We start from the raw sequence: 20,566 nt of genomic DNA on the forward strand, positions 1-20,566 counted from the left end.
ATTTTCTTGGGCTCCAAAATCACTGCAGATGGTGACTGCAGCCATGAAATTAAAAGATGCTTGCTCCTTGGAAGAAAAGCTATGACCAGTCTAGACAGCATATTAAAAAGCAGAGGCATTTCTTTGCCAACAAAGGTCTGTCTATGGTTCTTATTGAAAAAAAAAAAACAAAGCTATGGTTTTTCCAGTGGTCATGTATGGATGAGAGAGTTGGGCCATAAAAGAAAACTGAGCACCAAAGAATTAATGCTTTTGAACTGTGCTGTTGAAGAAGACTCTTGAGAGTCCCTTGGACTGCAAGGAGATCTAACCAGTCCATCCTAAAGGAAACAGTCCTGACTATTCATTGGAAAGACTGATGCTGAAGCTGGAATTCCAATACTTTGGCCACCTGATCCGAAGTGCTAACTCACTGGAAAAGAGATGGTTGGATGGCATCATCAACTTGATGGACATGAGTCTGTGCAAGCTCCTGGAGTTGGTGATGGACAGGGAAGCCTGGCATGCTGCAGTCCATGGGGTCGCAAAGTCAGACATGACTGAGCAACTGAACTGACTGACATAACCAGCAATATTCAAAATAACCAAATAAGTTTTATATGACTACTAAAGTATTTTACTGAAACATTCATTTACATTACAAATATGATACTGATTATTAAAAGGCAGGAGTTTTATAGTTCAATATGTCAGTTCTTTCTCTCCAGTACTATTTAAAATTCCAGGAGGATTTCAAATTACTCTTTACAATATCAACTAATCTTCCTTGAATATTAGTCCACTTTACTAAGTGCTTATTACCTGACCTTGCTAGGTTTATAACACAAACTGAAACCCAGGAACTGAAATTGTACATTAGACAAATACTACTCAAAAAACACTTGTCCACATGTCCAGAATCCATTTATACTATATTGTTAAATTATAAAAATGAAAGAAGAAAAATTATGAATTCTTGGAAAAAGAACAAAATAAACCCATTTCAAAAATTAGCTTGTTTTAAAAGTAAATTTTCGTTGCACTTTTTCTTAAATAAAAACTTTAAATTAAAAGAAAAAAATACCCAAGTATTTTTACTAAGTACATTTTCAAATGTACCCTTTTAAAATGAAAATGTTTTGTTTATGAAACAGTTTCTAAAAATTCTCATAGAATAGACCATATTTCCTGAGCACTAAGGGAACTGAACAATCACTTACGGTTTTTAAAGCCCTATACTAAAGATTATGCAAAATGAATAAACCATATACAATTTCAGAGAAAATCATACACAAATAAAACTATCAGAAAAATGACAAAATGTAAATGGCAACCCACTCCAGTATTCTTGCTTGGAGAATTCCATGGACAGAGGAGCCTGGTGGGCTCCATAGGGCAAAGTTAAGTCCATAGGGTCACAAAGAGTCGGACATGACTGAGCAACTAAACAAAACACCAGTATGGCAAATTATAAGATAAATTAAAATATATACTCAACTGAAAATTCACAGGCTTAAAATAACTGAAATTATTTCAAGTTAATATAAATAAATTAAGCATTCCACATAAGAAATTAGAAATAACAGAAGCCAATACAAATCTAAGGAAGATATAAGGAAAAAAAAGCAGGAAATTCAGTGATTAGAAAATAACAAGAAAAAGTAAATCAGTAAGTATGACATTGATTATTTGTAATAAATTTTAAAACAACTCATCAAAAAGATTAAAGATAATAAAATGAATATTTAGCAATTTTTAAATACAATAATATATGTGTACACATATATGCACATATACAGTAATAATTTTGAACACAGTGAACTATACTATTTCTGTGAATAATTAAAATCTTTTATACTGATTTAAGAAATACAAAAAAAATTCACCAATAATTTAAATGAAACTGAAAATCTTCATAAAATAAAAAAGGATACTGAAAGAGGCTGTACAGTAAGTTAAAAGGGACCTCTGATATACTGCATGCATGCATGCTAAGCAGCTTCACTCATGTCCATCTCTGTTTGACCCTATGGACTGTAGCCTGCCAGGCTCCTCTGTCCATGGGATTCTCCAGGCAAGAATATTGATATGGATTGCCATGCCCTCCTCCAGGAAATCTTCCTGACCCAGGGGTTGAACCCATGACTCGAGTCTCCTGCATTGGCAGGCAGGTTCTTTACCACTAGCGCCATCTGGGAAGACCTGATACATTAACTCTTCATTTACTGAAATATTACTGCATTCTTCCTACATGACAGGTGTTATATAAGTTTTAAAAAAAAAAAAAAGGCAAGAAAAACATAGCCCTTGCCTTTATGGCTTGCACAATACAGTTCTTCAATATAGTTCAGTAGAAATCATTGTTTCTTATCAGACATTATAATTGACATTCATTCAATTAACATATTTTCAAGTATGAAATCATTTTTGCATTCTCTGGATTCTTAGCCTTTTTCCTCCCTACATGAGACTGAATGCCTTCAGGTGAAAAACAGAAGTAGTGATATAAAATAGCAAGTAGTTATAAATACTAACAAGACATTTTCACTTGAAAAGAGATTATATTCTACAAATTGAGAGAAGATGCAAGTAGAACGTTTCAAACCAGTTTTTTTTAAGTTTTAATTCAGTTTATTATTTTATTTATGATTTTTACCAGTTACATCATACCATTACTAACACATATAATTTTGGATATATCATGTTTGGGGGGAATCTGTCAAAACATGTTAGAAGGATGGATGGATGGAAGGAAGGAAGCAAGAAAAAACAGAAGGAGACAAAGAATGAAAATCCAACATATATTTTTCAAAAAGCAAATGATATGAAAAATAGATATCCAAGTACAAAAGAATGAAGTTGGACCCTTTACATCAAATACAAAAATTAACTCAAAATAGATTTAAGACCTAAACCTAAGACCTAAACCTAAAATTTCTACAAGAAAACATAGAGAAAAGGCTTCATAACACTGGATTTGGCAATGACTTTTTCTGGGATGTGCCATGAAAAGCACAGGTAACAAAAGCAAAAACAGACAAATGGGACTATATCAAACTTAAAAATATCTATGCAGCAAAGAAAATAACACAATCAAAAGGAAGCCCTATGGAATGAAAGAAAATATTTTTAAGCTGTATAAGCGATAAGGGTTTAATATGCAGAAAACCTAAGAAACTCGTAAAACAACAATAAAAAAAAAACCAATTAAAGACGGGCAAAGAATTGACTAGACATTTCTCCAAAGCAGATATACAAATAGCTAACAAGCATATACAAAGATGTTCAATAGCATTAAATTGCATAGAAATATAAATCAAAACCATAGTGAGTTATTACCTCACAATATTAGGATGGCCCCAATAAAAACATAAAAACAGCAAATAACAAATGTTGGTAAGGATGCAGAGAAATTACGTGCTCTTGGTGGGAATGTTAAATGGCACACCACAAGGAAACAGTATGGATGTCCCTCAAAAAATTAAAAACAGGGTTACCATATGATCCAGAAACCCCACTTGTGGGTATCTAAATGTTTGTGGATGAATGGCTAAGAAAATGTAGTACACACATACAACGGGATATTATTCAGCCTTAAATGAGAAGGAAAGCCTGTCATATGCTACAACGTGGATGAATCTTGAAGACACTACGCCAAGTAAAATAAGCCAGTTACAAGATAAATACTGCATGGTTCCACCTACGTGAGTTATCTAAAGTAGTCAAACTCATAGAAACAGAAACAGAACGGTTGGTGGCTGCGAGGGTGGAGCAGGAGCAAACAGGGAGTTGCTCTTCAGGAGATACAGGGTCAGTTTTGTGAGATGAAAAAATTCTAGAGACAAGGTACATATGGTTAACACTACTGAACTGTACACTTGTAAACGGTTAAGACAATAAACTTTATATTATGTCTTTTACTACAACAAAAAACACAACATTAAATAATATTTAAAAGAAAGATGTAAAAGCATTGTTATAAATGTTGTATCAGAAGTTTTTGAATGTTTTGTATAGTAGACAGTTGTCTATAGGACTTCAGAAGACTTGCAAAGGTTACTGCACTTACACAACTAGTGACTCATTTTAAATCTTCATACCTCGTATGTTATCTTCAAACTGGACTGTAATAAAATTGGAGTAAAGCTGGGATGAACTTCCGCAGTGAGCCAAAGACGAAAGGTATCTTTAGGTTGAAGAGTATTCAATTCCTTGTTTTAAAAAACAAGAATAAAATTCTACTTAAATACACACAAAATTTCCATTTTATAAATAAATATACTATTAATAAGTAAGTATCTTAACTAAATCTTTCTGTGACATTCTGATATGTTTCTTAATGTTCTGAGTATATTCCCTTTAAATTTTTATCTTGTCTGTTACTGCCGCTGCTGCTGTTAAGTCACTTCAGTCGTGTCCGACTCTGTGTGACCCCATAGACGGAAGCCCACCAGGCTCCGCTGTCCCTGGGATTCTCCAGGCAAGAACACTGGAGTGGGTTGCCATTTCCTTCTCCAATGCATGAAAGTGAAAAGTCAAAGAGAAGTCGCTCAGTCGTGTCTGACTCCTAGCGACCCCATGGACTGCAGCCCACCAGGCTCCTCCTACCACATGTAAAACAGCTGGCTAGTGGGAAGCTGCTGCATACACAGGGAGCTCAATCTAGTGCTCTGTAACAATCAAGAGGGGTGGGACAGGTCACAGGTGTGGGGAGAGGTTCAGGGGGAGGGGACTTATGTGGACTTGTGCCTGATTCATGTTGTTGTATGGCAGAAGCCAACAACAATATTGTAGAACAATTACTCTCCAATTAAAAATAAATGAAAAACAAAACAAAACCAGAAACAAACTCACAGACAAAGAATCAGACCTGTGGTTGCCAAGGGGGAAGGGAGAAAGAGAGAGACGGATGGGGACTTTGGGGCCAGTGGATGCAAACTACTGTATTTAGAATGGATAAATAACAAGGGCCTACCATATAGCACAGGGAACTGTATCTAATCTCCCGGGATAAACCATAATGGAATGTATGCATGTACAACTGACTCACTCTGCTGTACAGCAGAAATTAGCACATGTGGATAAAAACCAATGCAATACTGTAAAGCAATTATCCTTCAATTAAAAATAAAGTTTTAAAAATAAATTAGCACCACATTGTAAATCAACTATACTCCAGTTTTTTTACTTGTCTGCAGAATAAAAAAAGTTCCAATTAAGATTTGCTTCCAAAATTACAACTGCAATTGTATTTTACATAGATTAATAGCTATCAAGCTATTATTTGGAACAGAAAGCAGGATTCAAGTATTCACAAGTCTTCCTTATATCTTTTAAAACATATATCATTCATCACACATGAATTCTGTATTTTATACATTAGTGTTACAGAAACCTGTAGGAATTACTTGAATATTTATATATACCTTCCTTTGACTATAAATAATGAGTCATCACGGTCTATCACTTCATTCACTCAATCATTAACTCATTCATCAAAGATTTATTTAATCTACCTATTTAACTACCTATTTTATCGAAATACACATTTTACATAATTTAGGTAGCTTTTAACTACCTATTTTATATAGTTGCCCATTTATTTTCAACACATTATACAAATTTTCAACATTATAACTAGGCTACAGCCTCCCACTCTGTTCTGTTTGGCTCTACTTCTCCTGCCAGATTAATTGATCAATTAATTAATTATTAACTCCCCTGCTAACAAGCTCCTTTGATTCTGTGTTCTAGGACAAAAATTCTAAACACTTGTGCCGTATTTCCAGGGTATTCCATAACCTCGCCCCTTCCTAGCCATCTAACTCTATTGGCCCACAGCACTCTGCTTGGCCTTTCAGTACAGTTAAGGACATCTCCATTCTTTGTACTAGGAAGCCACACTCTTGCTGTTATGTTTCTACTTGTGCTGCTAGAATCAACCACAAACTTTCTCCCCCTACATTCAGCTAAATCCCATATGGCCATCAAGAAACATCTTGTCTTAGGAGTCATCTCTAACTACCCAAGACCATATTCATCTTTCTTTAAAAAGTCCTAGACTTAATTCCAGGTTTACATTTAAAAGCGATCCATCAATTTGTTCTGTCTTAAGGTTATTTTCATGCTGGGGCCATTTTAGTTAAATAAAATGAACTGCTTAGCTAAATAAAATGTTTATTTAGTTACATAAATATTAAAAATTAATATCAAAAAATAATATTAAATAAATATTTAGTTAAATAAAATGCAAACTGCTTCAGTTTACACCCCAGCTTCCTCAGCAGCAAGGAAGTTCTGCAGTTCCCTCTTACTCTTCTATATCTTTTCTCCCTATACAGACACAACAAAACAAAAGCATAAAGAGAATTTAATATTAAAAACAGTCTTCTACAGTTCTTTAAAGCATTTCCCTAATTTTCATCTGAAAGATTTCTCTAAGCCCCCCTTCAGTCCTGATTAATTTTTTGACTCTCCCTAAATGCCTTTTAAAAAGGAGACTTTTATAGATTTCTTACTAAAAAATCCATTTTGGTTTGTACAAATGTACATATATTAAAGAAAATATAGATTTTAAATGATTCCCCATCAAATACTAATTCTTCAAAAACATCATAAATAATGCACAACATATCTTAATCCTGTTGTTCCTTGGAGACTACTGAATTTAGTATGTGAGATATTATCTGTGCCACATTGATCTGAATCTACCTTTTCCAGAACTGGCAGCCAAGATACCACAAGATGTAAGTTCTTCAAACAGAGCCAGTCTCCACTGCGGGCACATTCTTTCAGCATTTGAACCGCTAAATCAGCTTGACCTTGACCCATGGCAATCTGCAAAACAAAAACAAATTAAAAAAATAAAAAAAAAATTCTGATAACATGTTGTCACATAAGACTTTCAATTATCCTGCCATACCTACTGAACTAATTCAAGTACTGTAATAAGGCTTTTAAATTTTTACTAAGAAATATCGGACTCTTGCTGTTTACAATTGTCTTGCTTTTGTCCTTACATCAATGGCAGATTTATAATATTCTTCTGTTTAGTAGAGATATTATCATTACAAGTTTTCAAGTTACAGAATAAAGAATTATTCAACAGTGTTTTTGTTCCTCATCTCACTATTTCCTGCACTTCTTTCTCTGAAACATGGGCCTTTAAAAATAAATAATTTTTTATGACTGTTCTTGAACCGCTTGAGGGATTAAACATTAACAATACCACTTCTTTGAATTTATTTTCTCTTTTAAAAAAACTTTCTCTAACGTTGCATATATTTGGCTCTCAAGCTACTTGGTCTATTGAACTGTGTAATTTTCCAAGCCCTTCATCATCTAGAAAATCCTAATATGTTGTTGGGTCTCAAGACTCTACACTTAACCCTCTGTTTTTCTATTCATTTTTAGAGAGAGGAGGCAAAAAGAGGGGGGAGAGAGAGAACATGAGAGGGAGTGGGGAGAAAAAGAGGAGAGGGGAGAGGAAGGGGAAAGGCGAACCTGATCTCACTGGACTTCCACTCCAGCACTTCTGATCCCTATCATCTATCTGCACATAGTATACTGACGCAGTATGACAGGTCACGTTATAAAACAGAAACTTCCAAGCAGAAGCCAAAGACCCCAGAAAATGGCTTCAGTGTGTAAGACGTCTGTATCTGAATGGTCAGGTGACCACCTGGCGGCTCAGGCAGTAAAGAACCTGTCTGCAGTGCACGAGGCCCGGGTTCATCCCTGGGTCGGGAAGGCCCCTGGAGGAGGAAAGGGCAACCCACGCCAGCATCCTTGCCTGGAAAATCCATGGACAGAGGGTCCTGGCTGCTCCAGCGCAAGGGGTCACAGAGGTGGACATGACTGAGCGACTAGCACTAAGTCTAAGATTCTATAAAAAGTTTTAGTCAAGAATCTAAATGGTTACACGTTTAAACTCCTTGATATGTTTTTTTACGGATAATTTATGTAATATTTATGTATCAGTACAGCTGTGTCTGTCTTTGTATATATGACATATATACCTGTATTGAGAGCCCTAGCTCAAATATTTTATTGAGTACGTGGTCAAAACACTTTGAAGAGAATTGTTACAGATTACTTCAAATCACAGTGATTTCTCTTTTCATAAAGAATACAAGACAGCCTTTCATTGTTTCTTAGATGACTTTCTTAAGTATTGATTTTGTTTCTCAATTAGACTATAAAGTCTTAGTGGGAACCATGTGTCTTAAGCAGGTAACAAACCATGTAATAAATACTAATATATATTTCTTTTTAATTTTCAAGATCTAACCCAGAACTAAGCAAATAGAAGGGATAAAACAAACACTGGTTGAAATATTTAGAGGCACATATTAGTTTGCCATTATTAAAATACAAAAATCCCCAAACGGAAGGCATGTACAAGAAAATCAGAGGGAGAAAAAAAAATGTTTGCCGAACTGAAATGGTAGCTAAAAACAGGAACTCGAAATTTTCTATAAGGCATAAACTGTGTGAGAACAGCTTAAAGGTTCATGAAATCTTAGAAGAAAAAACATTTACTATAAGAAAAAACATTTAAAAAGCACAACAGGAAACTGTCAGGAAGATGGTTAACCCCCATACATAAAACCGGGGTTATGTAACCCCCTTACATAAAAAAGTAAGACACATCAGAGTTTCTTGAAATAAAAATTGTTTTTTACATTAACAATATATTATTATTCTTAGCATATATATTCAGCATAAGAACAAAACTTTTAAAGTAACAGATTTATGAATATCTGTATCTGTATTTAAAGGTTTTACAGTATTAAAAAATTGTGCAACACAAAACTCTAGAAATTTACATAGTTAAACTTACAATGAGTGTAAGTGCCAAACTCAGAGCTAAGAGATACAGCCTGTAGAACAGAGCTCCCTTTCCCCAAGACATCTCACTGACAACTCAATGCTGTCCTGATGTATGAACACACTATAACCAGGATTGAAGGAAACACCCTAGCGTTAGTGCAACGCCTAAGTGCAACTAAGCCAAACTCTCTGCTATTTTGCTATTTTCTACTTAACATTTCTCATAACATTCTCTCTTTTCAATTTTTGGTTTCTTTTAAAGTAGTTTGCTTTGTTAATCATTATTAATTATCTTCCCAATGAAAAAGATTTATATTTTGATGTCAAAAATTGAGGGTAAATTAATACACTTTAAAATGTGTATGCAAACTGAACTGAAAAAAGGTGCTAATCTGAATAAACTAAAACTCAGAAATTTAGCTCAGGACAAAAAGACATTATATTAAGCAAGTTTATTATCTTATCGGACTTGTGGAGTTGAGAATCCCACTAATCTATTGCTCTAAGGTGATACTACAGGGCTGTTCTTTCTAGGGGCTGTAGGAGAGACTCCTGTTATCTTTTCTACCTTCTACACTGCTTTGCTTGTGGCCCCTTCTACCGTCTTCAAAGCCAGCAGCATAGCATCTCCTCACCTCTTTGACCTATGCCTCATCACATCTGCCTCTTCCACCTTCATTCTGCCTCTTCTACCTCCTTCTTAAAAGCACCTTTATGATTATATTAGGCTCAACCGAATAATCTCAGATAACCTCTCCATCTCAAAATGCTTAACTTAATTATATTTGCAAAGTTCTTTCTTCCATGTAAAATAACAAATTCATGGGTTCTGGAGATCAGAATGTGGACAGTTTTCAGGGACATTAGTTGCCCTACCATATAAACAAAAAACTGTTTTACTAATACAGTCAAGTATTCCAGTACTCTTGTCTGGAAAATTCCATGGACAGAGGAGCCTGGCAGGCTACAGTCCATGGGGTTTGTAGCCCCAAAGAGGAGGACACAACTGATCCACTGAAAGCACACACAAAGACACACACACACACACACACACACACACACAGCAGGAAGATCAATAGCTGGAACAGAAACAGCAGAGTAATGTGCACTGACCTGGTGATAACACTCCCCACTTCTCTCAGCATTTGCAAGCTCTTGGAGTTCCTGAGAAGGATCAGCACCCGGGGAAATGATTATCAAGATGGGTTCAATTTCTAGCGTCTCTTTGTACAAACGTTTGAGATTTAGAGGAGGTGGGGACAGCTCTTTTAGTCCTAAAAGATATATTAAATGCATTAAAAAAAAAAGCACTGTGAACCACAAGAAGTCTATTAAGACTAATTACATTAAACAGAATAACTAGGTGAACTACAATCCCATACATATTAAAGTTTTTTTACTCTAAAATCATTCACGGACTAGTAAGAACATTTACTGAATGCTTAAAGTGTCAGGCATTTATCTCAATGCTCAATATCTATGATATCATCTAATCCTAATAACAACGCTGCTGCTGCTGCTAAGTCAATTCAGTCATGTCCAACTCTGTGCGACCCCATAGACAGTAGCCCACCAGGCTCCCCCGTCCCTGGGATTCTCCAGGCAAGAACACTGGAGTGGGTTGCCATTTCCTTCTCCAATGCATGAAAGTAAAAAGTTGAAAGCAAAGTCACTCAGTCGTGTCCGACCCTTAGAGACCCCATGGACAGCAGCCCACCAAGCTCCTCCATCCATGGGATTTTCCAGGCAAGAGTACTAGAGTGGGGTGCCATTGCCTTCTCCGAATAACGATGCTAAGGAGTAGGAACTCTAATTACCACATTCAACAGATGAAGAAGCACACAATCAGCATTGTGTTAATATATAATTCTCTCCCTATAAGAGAAGACTGAACCCAACAATCTTTCCATACAGGTTTTCATTCATTTATATGATAACTGAGTGCCTACTCTGTGCCACAGATTTGGGGAATCAGATTTCCACAAGATCTGGTAAACAATATCACCGTCATGATAAAGGATAAAAAAAAATATTTTTTATGTCCATGCATTAAGAGGGAAGAAAAAGTTGCTTAGTCTGGAGACAGAAACATATAGATTTCAGTTTATGCTCATTAGCTAAGAGACGCTATGCAAATCACTAAAATGTATTATGCCTTGATTTCCTCAATTGTAAAACAGGGATATAACAATTCATAGGTCATTTGGAGGTAAAATACGATACAAAATAAAAACAGATCCCATTTATTCATCATCTACTCTATACTAAGCATACTCAAGGAAACTGAATGCCTTCCCAAAGACCACCCAGTTGCTAACTAACTGTATTCAAGATAATTCATCTGTTCTTTTTTCTATTCTGAAGCTCTTCAAAAAATATAAAGTCCCATACACATACGATTTCTGCTAAAATTTTAACGTTTCCATTACTGTATTTAGTAAAAACCAAGCTAAAGATGACCAACTTTAAATAAAAATAAAAAATATACATGTCTGAACTGAGCTAAAAAGACTATGACACAGAGTTTAAAAACACAGGATTAGAATGTAACAGAATGAGTACAGAGAAAGGAAGGCTTCCTTATACCTTCTACTATAGAAAGGAATAAATAATATTGCACCTCAGAAATCCTAAATATAGCAAGAAAAGATATTCTTAAGGACTTCTGTAATGATCACTTTAAAATACGAATTTGATGCCACAAAAATGGGCTAAAACAGGCATTTCTAGATGACCATCCTGAAAAAACAAATTTCACACCTGAACTACTCCCCTCTAGTCTTCACAACAGCAACCAATAATATTAAGAAAGGATTCTCAAAAGCATAAATATTCCTAATACTAGGTGAAATTTACCCTAAAAATGGGTCAATTACTTCTAGAGGTATATTTTATGAATTTTGCTTTTAACTAAACTTAAATTGGTAACACTCATGCTTCCTAATAGAAAAGAATTCTTATACTTGTAGCAATGTAATAAGCATTTTTATCTATTCAAATATTCCTTTACTTATTCATAAAGTCTCATTAGCACTCTAGGCCAACCAAGTGTATCATGATATGATAAAATGCATCAAAAGTCTTTAAAACGCACACTGCCTTTGACTCAGAAATTTAAGTTACACTTAAGTTACAAAATTATTCAGAATATGAATGTAGACATATGCAAAAGAATTTTCATTTTAGCTGTTAATTTTAGTTTTAAAACCTGGGAGCAATAAATTATTTTAAAAAACAGTAGTTTTATAAGTGATATAACAGAAGTTACAAAAATGGTGAAGTAAAAGAAAATTTACTTAAAGACAAATTAGCAGTGCTTGAAGAGAGCATCCTAGGATGCTCTCAATCCATTTCAAGTTGCTTTCTGCAACTTCCTTGATGGTACAGTGGATAAGAATCCACCTGCCAGTGCAGGGGAAAGGGGTTCAATACATGGTTTGGGAAGATAACACATGCCTCAGGGCAACTAAGCCCATACACCACAACTACTGAAGCCCGTGGGCCTGGAGCCGGAGCTCCGCAACAAAACCACGCACCGCGATGAAGAGCGGTCCCCACTCACTGCAACTAGAGAAAGCCCTCACACAGCAGTGAGGACCCAACGCAGCCAAAATAAATGAATTCAGTCAGTTCAGTTCAGTCGCTCAGTCGTGTCCAACTCTTTGCAACCCCATGAACCACAGCGTTGCCAGGCTTCCGTGTCCATCACCAACTCCTGGAGTTTACTGAAACTCACGTCCATTCAGTCGGTGATGCCATTCAACCATCTCATCCTCTGTCGTCTCCTTCTCCTCCAGCCTTCAATCTTTCCCAGTATCAGGGTCTTTTCCAATCAGTCAGTTCTTTGCATCAGGTGGCCAAAGTACTGGAGTTTCAGCTTCAGCATCAGTCCTTCCAATGAATATTCAGGACTGATTTCCTTAAGGATGGACTGGTCGGATCTCCTTACAGTCCAAGCGACTCTCGAGAGTCTTCTCCAACACCACAGTTCAAAAGCATCAATTCCTCGGTGCTCAGCTTTCTTTATAGTCCCAACTCTCACATTGATACATGACTACTGGAAAAACCACAGCTTTGACTAGATGGACCTTTGTTGGCAAAGTAATGTCTCTGCTTTTTAATATGCTGTCTAGGTTGGTCATAGCTTTTTTTCCAAGGAGCAAGAGTCTTTTTTAATCTCATGGCTGCAGTCACCATCTGCAGTTTTTTGGAGCCCAAGAAAACATGGTCCCTCACTGTTTCCATTATTTCTCCATCTACTTGCCATGAAGTCACAGGACCAGATGCCCTGATCTCCATCTTTTGAATGCTGACTTTTAAGTCAGCTTTTTCACTCTCCTCTTTCACTTTCTTCAAGAGTCTCTTCAGTTCTTCTTCACTTTCTGCCATAAGGGTGCTGTCATCTGCATATGTGAGGTTACTGATATTTCTCCCAGTAATCTTGATTCCAGCTTGTGCTTCTTCCAGCCCAGCATTTCACATGATGTACTCTGCATATAAGTTCAACAAGCAGAGTGACAGTATACAGCCTTGATGTACTCCTTCACCAATTTGGTATCAGTCCATTGTTCCATGTCCGGTTCTAACTGTTGCTTCTTGACTTGCATACAGATTTCTCAGGAGGTAGGTAAAGTGGTCTGTATCCCTACCTCTTAAAGAATTTTCCACAGTTTGCTGTGATCCACACAGTCAAAGGCTTTAGCGTAGTCAATAAAGCAAAAGTAGATGTCTGGATTTCTCTTGCTTTTTCTATACCAACGGATGTTGGCGATCTGATCTCTGGGTCCTGTGCCTTTTCTAAATCCAGCTTGAATATCTGGAAGTTCTCGGTTCACATACTGTTGAAGCCTGACTTGGAGAATTTTGAGCATTACTTTACTAGCGTGTGAGATGAGTGCAATTGTGCGGTAGTTCGAACATTCTTTGCCATTGCCTTTCTTTGGGGTTGGAATGAAAACTGACATTTTCCAGTCCTGGGGCCACTGCGGACTTTTCCAAATTTGCTGGCATATTGAGTGCAGCACTTTCACAGCATCATCTTCCAGGATTTGAAATAGCTCAGCTGGAATTCCATCACCTCCACTACCTTTGTTCATAGTGATGCTTCCTAAGGCCCACTTGACTTTGCATACCAGGATGTCTGGCTTTAGGTGACTGATCAGACCATTGTGGTTATCTGGGTCATCAAGATCTTTTTTGGATAGTTCTTGTGTTTATTCTTGCCACCTCTCCTTAATATCTTCTGCTTCTGTGAGGGCCATACGGTTTTTGTCCTTTATTGTGCCCATCTTTGCATGAAAAGTTCCTTTGGTATGTCTAATTTTCTTGAAGTGATCTCTGGTCTTTCTCATTCTGTTGTCTTCCTCTATTTCTTAGCACTGATCATTGAGGAAGACTTTCTTCTCTCTCCTTGCTGTTCTTTGGAACTCTGCATCCAGATAGGTAATTTACTGCAGTTTCTAAATCAGCATTTGCTGCTGTACTCTGCACATTTGTGTTCTAAGGTTAGCCTCTTTACTTAAAGTTCATTAACCGTTCTCTGCTAGCTTCACACTGTTCTCCTGCATCATCCTCATCTCTCTCGGCCTTCACGGAATTGAAGAGAGTTAGGGTGTCTCTTCAGATTGTTGCTGTTTAGTCACCAAGTTGTGTGGGACTCATTGTGACCCCACGGACTACAGTCAGCCAGGCTGTCCCTGGGATTTCCCAGACAGGAATACTGGAGTGGGCTGCATTCCCTTCCCGACCCAGAGACTGAACTCAAGTCTCCTGCACTGGCAGATGGGTACTTGACTCATGAGCCACCAGAGAAGCCCTCTCCTGTTTAGGTTTCAGTTTAAGAGAATGTTGTGGCTGATCTGGTCTATAAAGACCTTTAAAACTCCTTCCATATCAGTAATAAGACTGTCTCACTTTCTTATCAACCACGTGTCCACTGGAGTAGCACTTTTTAAAAACCTCTTCCTTGGTATTGGGGTATCGCTGACTAGCTGTACTGTGACAATTTCCAGTGAACAGTGAAGGGACTCAGTCACACACACACACATCATTCGCCCCCAAGCCCCTACACCATCCAGTCTGCCACGTGACAGTGGGCAGAGCTGCACGTGCTGTACAGTATGTCTCTGCTGGTGACTCATCTTATACACAGCATCTGCACATGGCAACACCAAAGTCCCTAATTAGCCATTCCTCCGGCAACCATGAGTTCGTTCTCCAAGTCTGTGAGTTGGAGGAGCACTTTTAATTTCCTTCAAGACCTGTTCCTCTGTAATCACAACTTGGCTAACCATTTGGCACAAGAAACCTAGCTTTCAGCCTGTCTCAGCTTTGGACATGACTTCCTCACTAAGCTTAAGGAGAGACGTGTGACCCTTTGCCTTGAGGCCGTTTTAGTGTTATTAACTGAACTAATTTAAATTTGTTGTCTCGGGGAACAGGGAGGCCAGAGGAGAGGGGGAAAATCAGGAGAGAGCCGGGCATCAGAGCAGTCAGAACACACGACAGTTATCACTTAAGTTCAACGGCTCGTGTGAGAGTTATTTGGCACCTCAAAAATAATTATAAGACTAACAGCAAAAAATCACTGACCACAGATTACTATACCAAAGAATAATGAAGCTTGAAATATTGTGAGAGTTACTAAAATGTAACACAGAGACACAAGTGGAACAAATGTTGTTTGAAAAATGGTGCCAAAAAACTTGCTTGACACAAGACTGCCACAACCTTCAACTTGTAAAAACTATAGTATTTGCATGCATGCACGCTCAGTGGCTTCAGTTGTGTCTGACTCTTTGTGACCCTATGGACTGTAGCCCACCAGGCTCCAGGGAAGAATACTGGAGTGGGCTGCCGCACCCTCCTTCAGGGGATTTTCCCTACCCAGGGATTGAACCCAAGTTTCTGACATCTCCCGCACTGGCAGGTGGGTTCTTTAACAGTAGCACCATCTGGGAAGCCCAAGTGCAATAGAACAAGGTATGCCTGTAGGGGGCTTCCCAGGTGGCACTAGGCGTAAAGAATTTGCCTGCCAATACAGGTAGACATAAGAGACAAGAGTTCAAACCCTGGGTCAGGAAGATCCTCTGCAGGCGGGCATGGCAACCCACGCCAGGTTTCTTGCCTGGAGAATCCTATGGACAGAGGAGCCTAGTGGGCTACAGTCCACAGGGTGGCAGAGAGTCAAACACAACCGAAGTGACAGAGCACGCATGTACGCATGCCCGTACTGACTGAAATATGTGTTTTATTTGGAAAATACATGAAATATAGAAATTATCTTTAAAAAGTGAAAATAGTTCTCATTATCATTTCTTTCTTTAACAAATACAACTTTAAACTCCATAAGGCAGGAATTGTATCTGTTTTTCTCACCATTTGGAATCCAGAGCCAAGTATAAATGCAATTATTATTTCTAATGTTAAAGATAAATATATGTGCATTAATTTATTTTATACAATGAATTGTCAAAAAACTGGAACATTTTAAATTAGACGAAAAACTCATGAGAAATATTTTACCATTTAAGATAACACAGGTGACACTCTTATTACTGGGAATTGCATGTTAGCCACTCCACCCAATAAAACTCCAATGAAAACCACATGGCATTTCATATGAACTTAGTTTTATTAATTGGGTTTTAATAACCCAATTAATTTTGACTCATGATAGCATTTGAACTGTCAGTGTCAATCATTCAAAACTATTCAGTAATGGTAAAGAGCCAAAAATGTTCATTGCATTGTGAATTTTCATAGTTTAGAACTAGCTGTAAATCATTGGGATCTTATATTTTGACCTTGACAGTTAAAATATACAAATTCTTCCAAAAGAAAAAAGGAACTAAAAGTAAGTCAAAGAAATCACTTTAACCTTCATTGTATTTTAATTACTGAGATAAAATATTAAGATGTTAAAAAAGAAACAATTTGCAATTTAAAAAGGAAAGAATATTACTCCTATAATTTTCAGGTACAGGTAAAGAAAGAGTAAAGTAAGTAAAGAGTAAAGAAAGCAGCAAGTTAATATCAAACTATTATAAGTAGTAAGTATAACTGATTCACTCTTTCTCATTCATCTCATTCTCCCTAAAAGACAAAAAAATTACTCTTCCTTTAATAGAGAGAAAAGACAACTAAAAAATGTAACATAAATATCAATAAAAAGAAGGAAAATCATCAACCACTAACTAGCCTAATACACATCAACCAATTAAATAGGAAGACAATCTTTAGAAATGGAATAATACTCAAGCCAGGAAACAAACAAAAAATGTCATACATTTTGTGGCAGTAAAATTCCAAAAATATTCAGGATTCTACCCTCAGTTGTTCAAACACTAACCTAGGTACTCCTGTCAAAGGATTTTGCAGATGTAACTAAGGTTATGGATCTTAAAATAAGATTATCCTGGATTAGCCAAGGGTGCCAATTTAATCATTTAAGCCTTGGAAAGCAGAAAACTTTCTCCAGCTTAAAGTCAAAGAGATGCAGCCTGAAGGAGGGGCAGGAAGCTGAGGGAGAGGGGCAGTCAGAGAGGTGAAGCTGAGAAGAAATCAGTCTCCACTGCTGGCTATGAAGAAGGAAGGAGGGGCACAAAGTGAATCAAAGAACGCAAGAAGCTTCTAAAAACTGAGACAGGCTTCTACAACCTCCAAACAACAGAAAGAACCTTGGCTCTCCAACTGCATGGGGCAAATTCAGCTGAATGAGTTAGGAAATGGATTCTTCCCAGAAGTTCTCAGTAAGAGTCCAAGTGACCAATACCTGGATTTAACCCTGTGTGACTTGGATCAGAGAAACCAGGAGCGCCTACCAGACTTCTGACCTATACAGTTAGGAGATAACAAATGGGGGTTTCTCTAAGCTGCTAATTTGTGGCAATTTATTACCATAGCAATAGAAATGAACAAACATTTCCTAATGCCAGTGAATAAGAGAAGTAGACAAGTGTAAAATAAGGAAAAGTTTCAAGGCCCAAAAAGACTTTTTGATGAAGAAACTTTTACATCATCTGTGAACATATCTCTTTAATACCTCAATACAGACAGCATAATATTGTAATCAGAATAGTTATTAAATCAGAATTACAGAAGTTAGAATATCTGCATCTGGCAACTGCTATTTTTAAAAAGTAATGCAGTAGATTGTGCCAGTATACAAGGCTTGGTTTGTAGGATTATATTGAAGCTGGGAAGCCCTACATTAAAGCAGAATGCCTGAAAGTTTTAAGGATTGCTCTGCTAACTTAAATCCTCAAAGCAAAACTACTTTCATAAGCGCATCTTTATAAGTTACTATTTTAAAGTTTATAGATTATAAAGAGCATTGCTAAAACTTAATAAAAATTTTTCCATATGAATGATGCTCGAGAAATTATACTTGAAATCAAATCTCTAAAATTTGATTAAAAAGATAAGTGCTTGTCATTTTCCAGCAGTATGAACTTTTAAAACTTATTCATGAAATAAAGTGCACCATTTTATATAAAAACTGCATTAATAAACCACTTGACCAAATAGTCACCCAGCCGTACACCAGTACATATATTTGTTTAGAAATAGAGTATAATTTTAGAAGCATATTAAACTTTCAAAGAATTTGAATATGTGAATATTATGAGGTTTTTCACTTCATGTCATTAAAACTTAAATATCATTTAACCTAGAGATGACATAGTATAATACAGAAGTACTCCAGAGGACAGACAGAGGGTCAAATGACAGATTCAGTGAGAAAGGTCATGTGCAGTGGGGCAAAGAGAGGATATTTTCAATGACTAAACGGGCAAGGGAAGAAGAGTCTACTGAGAACCCTTCTGCAATTGCATTTTACTTAAACCTGTATTTCACTTACACGAACAGACAGAAAGTAAATAAATGAGCAAGAAAATGTCAGTTAGTGTTAAGAAGTGGGTAAAGAATTAAAGCAGGTAGATGTGCTGGTATTGATTAGATGACCCAGAAAAGCCTCTCTGAAAATGTTAACATTTGAATGATACAGAGGAGACAACCATTTAAAAAGAAAGGAAAAAAGCAGCAAGTAGACAGGACAACTAAGATCAAGGCATCACTTCATGGTAAATAGATGGGGAAGCAATGGAAACAGTGAGAGACTATTTTGTTGGGCTCGAAAATCACTGCCGATGGTGACTGCAGCCATGAAATTAAAACATGTTTGCTCCTTGGAAGAAAAACTATGACCAACCTAGACAGCATATTAAAAAGCAGAGACATTACTTTGCCAACAAAGGTCCATCTAGTCAAAGCTATGGTTTTTCCAGTAGTCATGTATGGATGTGAGAGTTGGACCATAAAGAGAGCTGAGCACCGAGGAATTGATACTTTTGAACTGTGGTGTTGGAGAAGACTCTTGAGAGTCCCTTGCACTGCAAGGAGATCCAACCAGTCCATCCTAAAGGAAATCAGTCCTGAATATTCACTAGAAGGACTGATGCTGAAACTGAAGCTCTAAATACTTTGGCCACCTGATGTGAAGAACTGACTCATTTGAAAGGACCCTGATGCTGGGAAAGACTGAAGGCAGGAGAAGAAGGGGACGACAGAGGATGAGATGGTTGGATGGCATCACCAACTCAATGAACATGAGTTTGAGTAAGCTCCGGGAGTTGGTGATGGACAGGGAGGCCTGGCGTGCTGCAGTCCATGGGGTCGCAAAGAGTCAGACACGACTGAGCAATTGAACTAAACTGAACTGATTTATAACTCTTACAGCAGCCAGATTCTCAAAATGTACTTTACAAATTAATGGCTCAACTATCAAATTACTTAAATATGAAAATCAGCTACAACAGATCATATGCAATTTGACTATGATGGGTACCTACTGTTTTATACCTGCAACCCTTCCCCTCATTTCTGAGTAAGCCCCACTCTACCTGTGACTTCTTTGGGGGAAAAATCCTGTGTCAGATATTACTGTTGGAATTAGCTACAGAGGTGGATATGTTACCCAAGCAAGAAAATCAGAGTCCTTCTGTAGAGTTTTTTACAGTAAAATTGGGAAAGAAAGTTTCTTTCACTACAAGCTTTAAACTACATGCTGAATCAGTAGGCTTATCCTTCAGCATATATATGAACCATGAGATTAAGGGCAACACATAAGCAGGAATCAGAGAGACAGAAAAAAAAAAAAAGAAAGAAAAAGGAAAAGACAAAGATAGGGAGAGAGAAAGGAGCAGAGACGTGCAGAGAGAAACTACAAGGCGGGGCAAAGGAAGGAAACCTTCTGCTGTTATCAGAGTCCATGAAACCAGCTGGCCCAGAGGCCACCCCTACTTTTTCTAACCAAGAGTTAGGTGGATAAACACTCTATCAGATATGAGTAAAAAGTACCTAGCAAATAAACATTCAACAGGGATGCATAAATAGGGATATTTTCTCTCCATGCTAAACAAAAGGAAAGCAAAGAATATATCCATAGACATACTTTGACATATTCTTCACTAACCAGACAAGTGACCATTCTAAATGGAGCCTCAAAAATATGTGCGTGCATATGTGTGAACATGTGTGCAAGTACACCCACAGGGATAAAGGACATCTTGCCAAAACAGAAAATAGCCATTATGTTAAACACTGGGTTAGTGAGCATAATGGGTTGAAATGTAGCCCCCAAAAAGAGACATGCTGAAGGCCTAATCTCAGGATCTCAGAAGATATAATTAGTTAACTTCAGACGAATTCAGACTGGACTAAGGTGAACTCCCAATTAAATATGACTGCTTTC

General features: G+C 37.2%; 1 protein-coding gene across 2 annotated transcripts in view; it reads right to left on the bottom strand.

The window, feature by feature from the left end:
- DYNC2H1 (dynein cytoplasmic 2 heavy chain 1) overlaps nt 1-20,566 on the bottom strand; it is a 398,003-nt gene that overhangs the window by 159,414 nt on the left and 218,023 nt on the right. For both annotated transcript variants that reach the window (XM_061440087.1, XM_061440086.1), the window contains 3 exons: nt 9,925-10,085; nt 6,691-6,816; nt 4,080-4,190 (listed from right to left, as the gene is read on the bottom strand). In XM_061440087.1, the coding sequence (XP_061296071.1) occupies nt 4,080-4,190; nt 6,691-6,816; nt 9,925-10,085 (398 nt within the window). The remainder of the gene's footprint in view (nt 1-4,079; nt 4,191-6,690; nt 6,817-9,924; nt 10,086-20,566) is intronic.

Source organism: Bos javanicus, chromosome 15 (assembly GCF_032452875.1).
Source record: "Bos javanicus breed banteng chromosome 15, ARS-OSU_banteng_1.0, whole genome shotgun sequence".
NCBI lineage: Eukaryota > Metazoa > Chordata > Mammalia > Artiodactyla > Bovidae > Bos > Bos javanicus.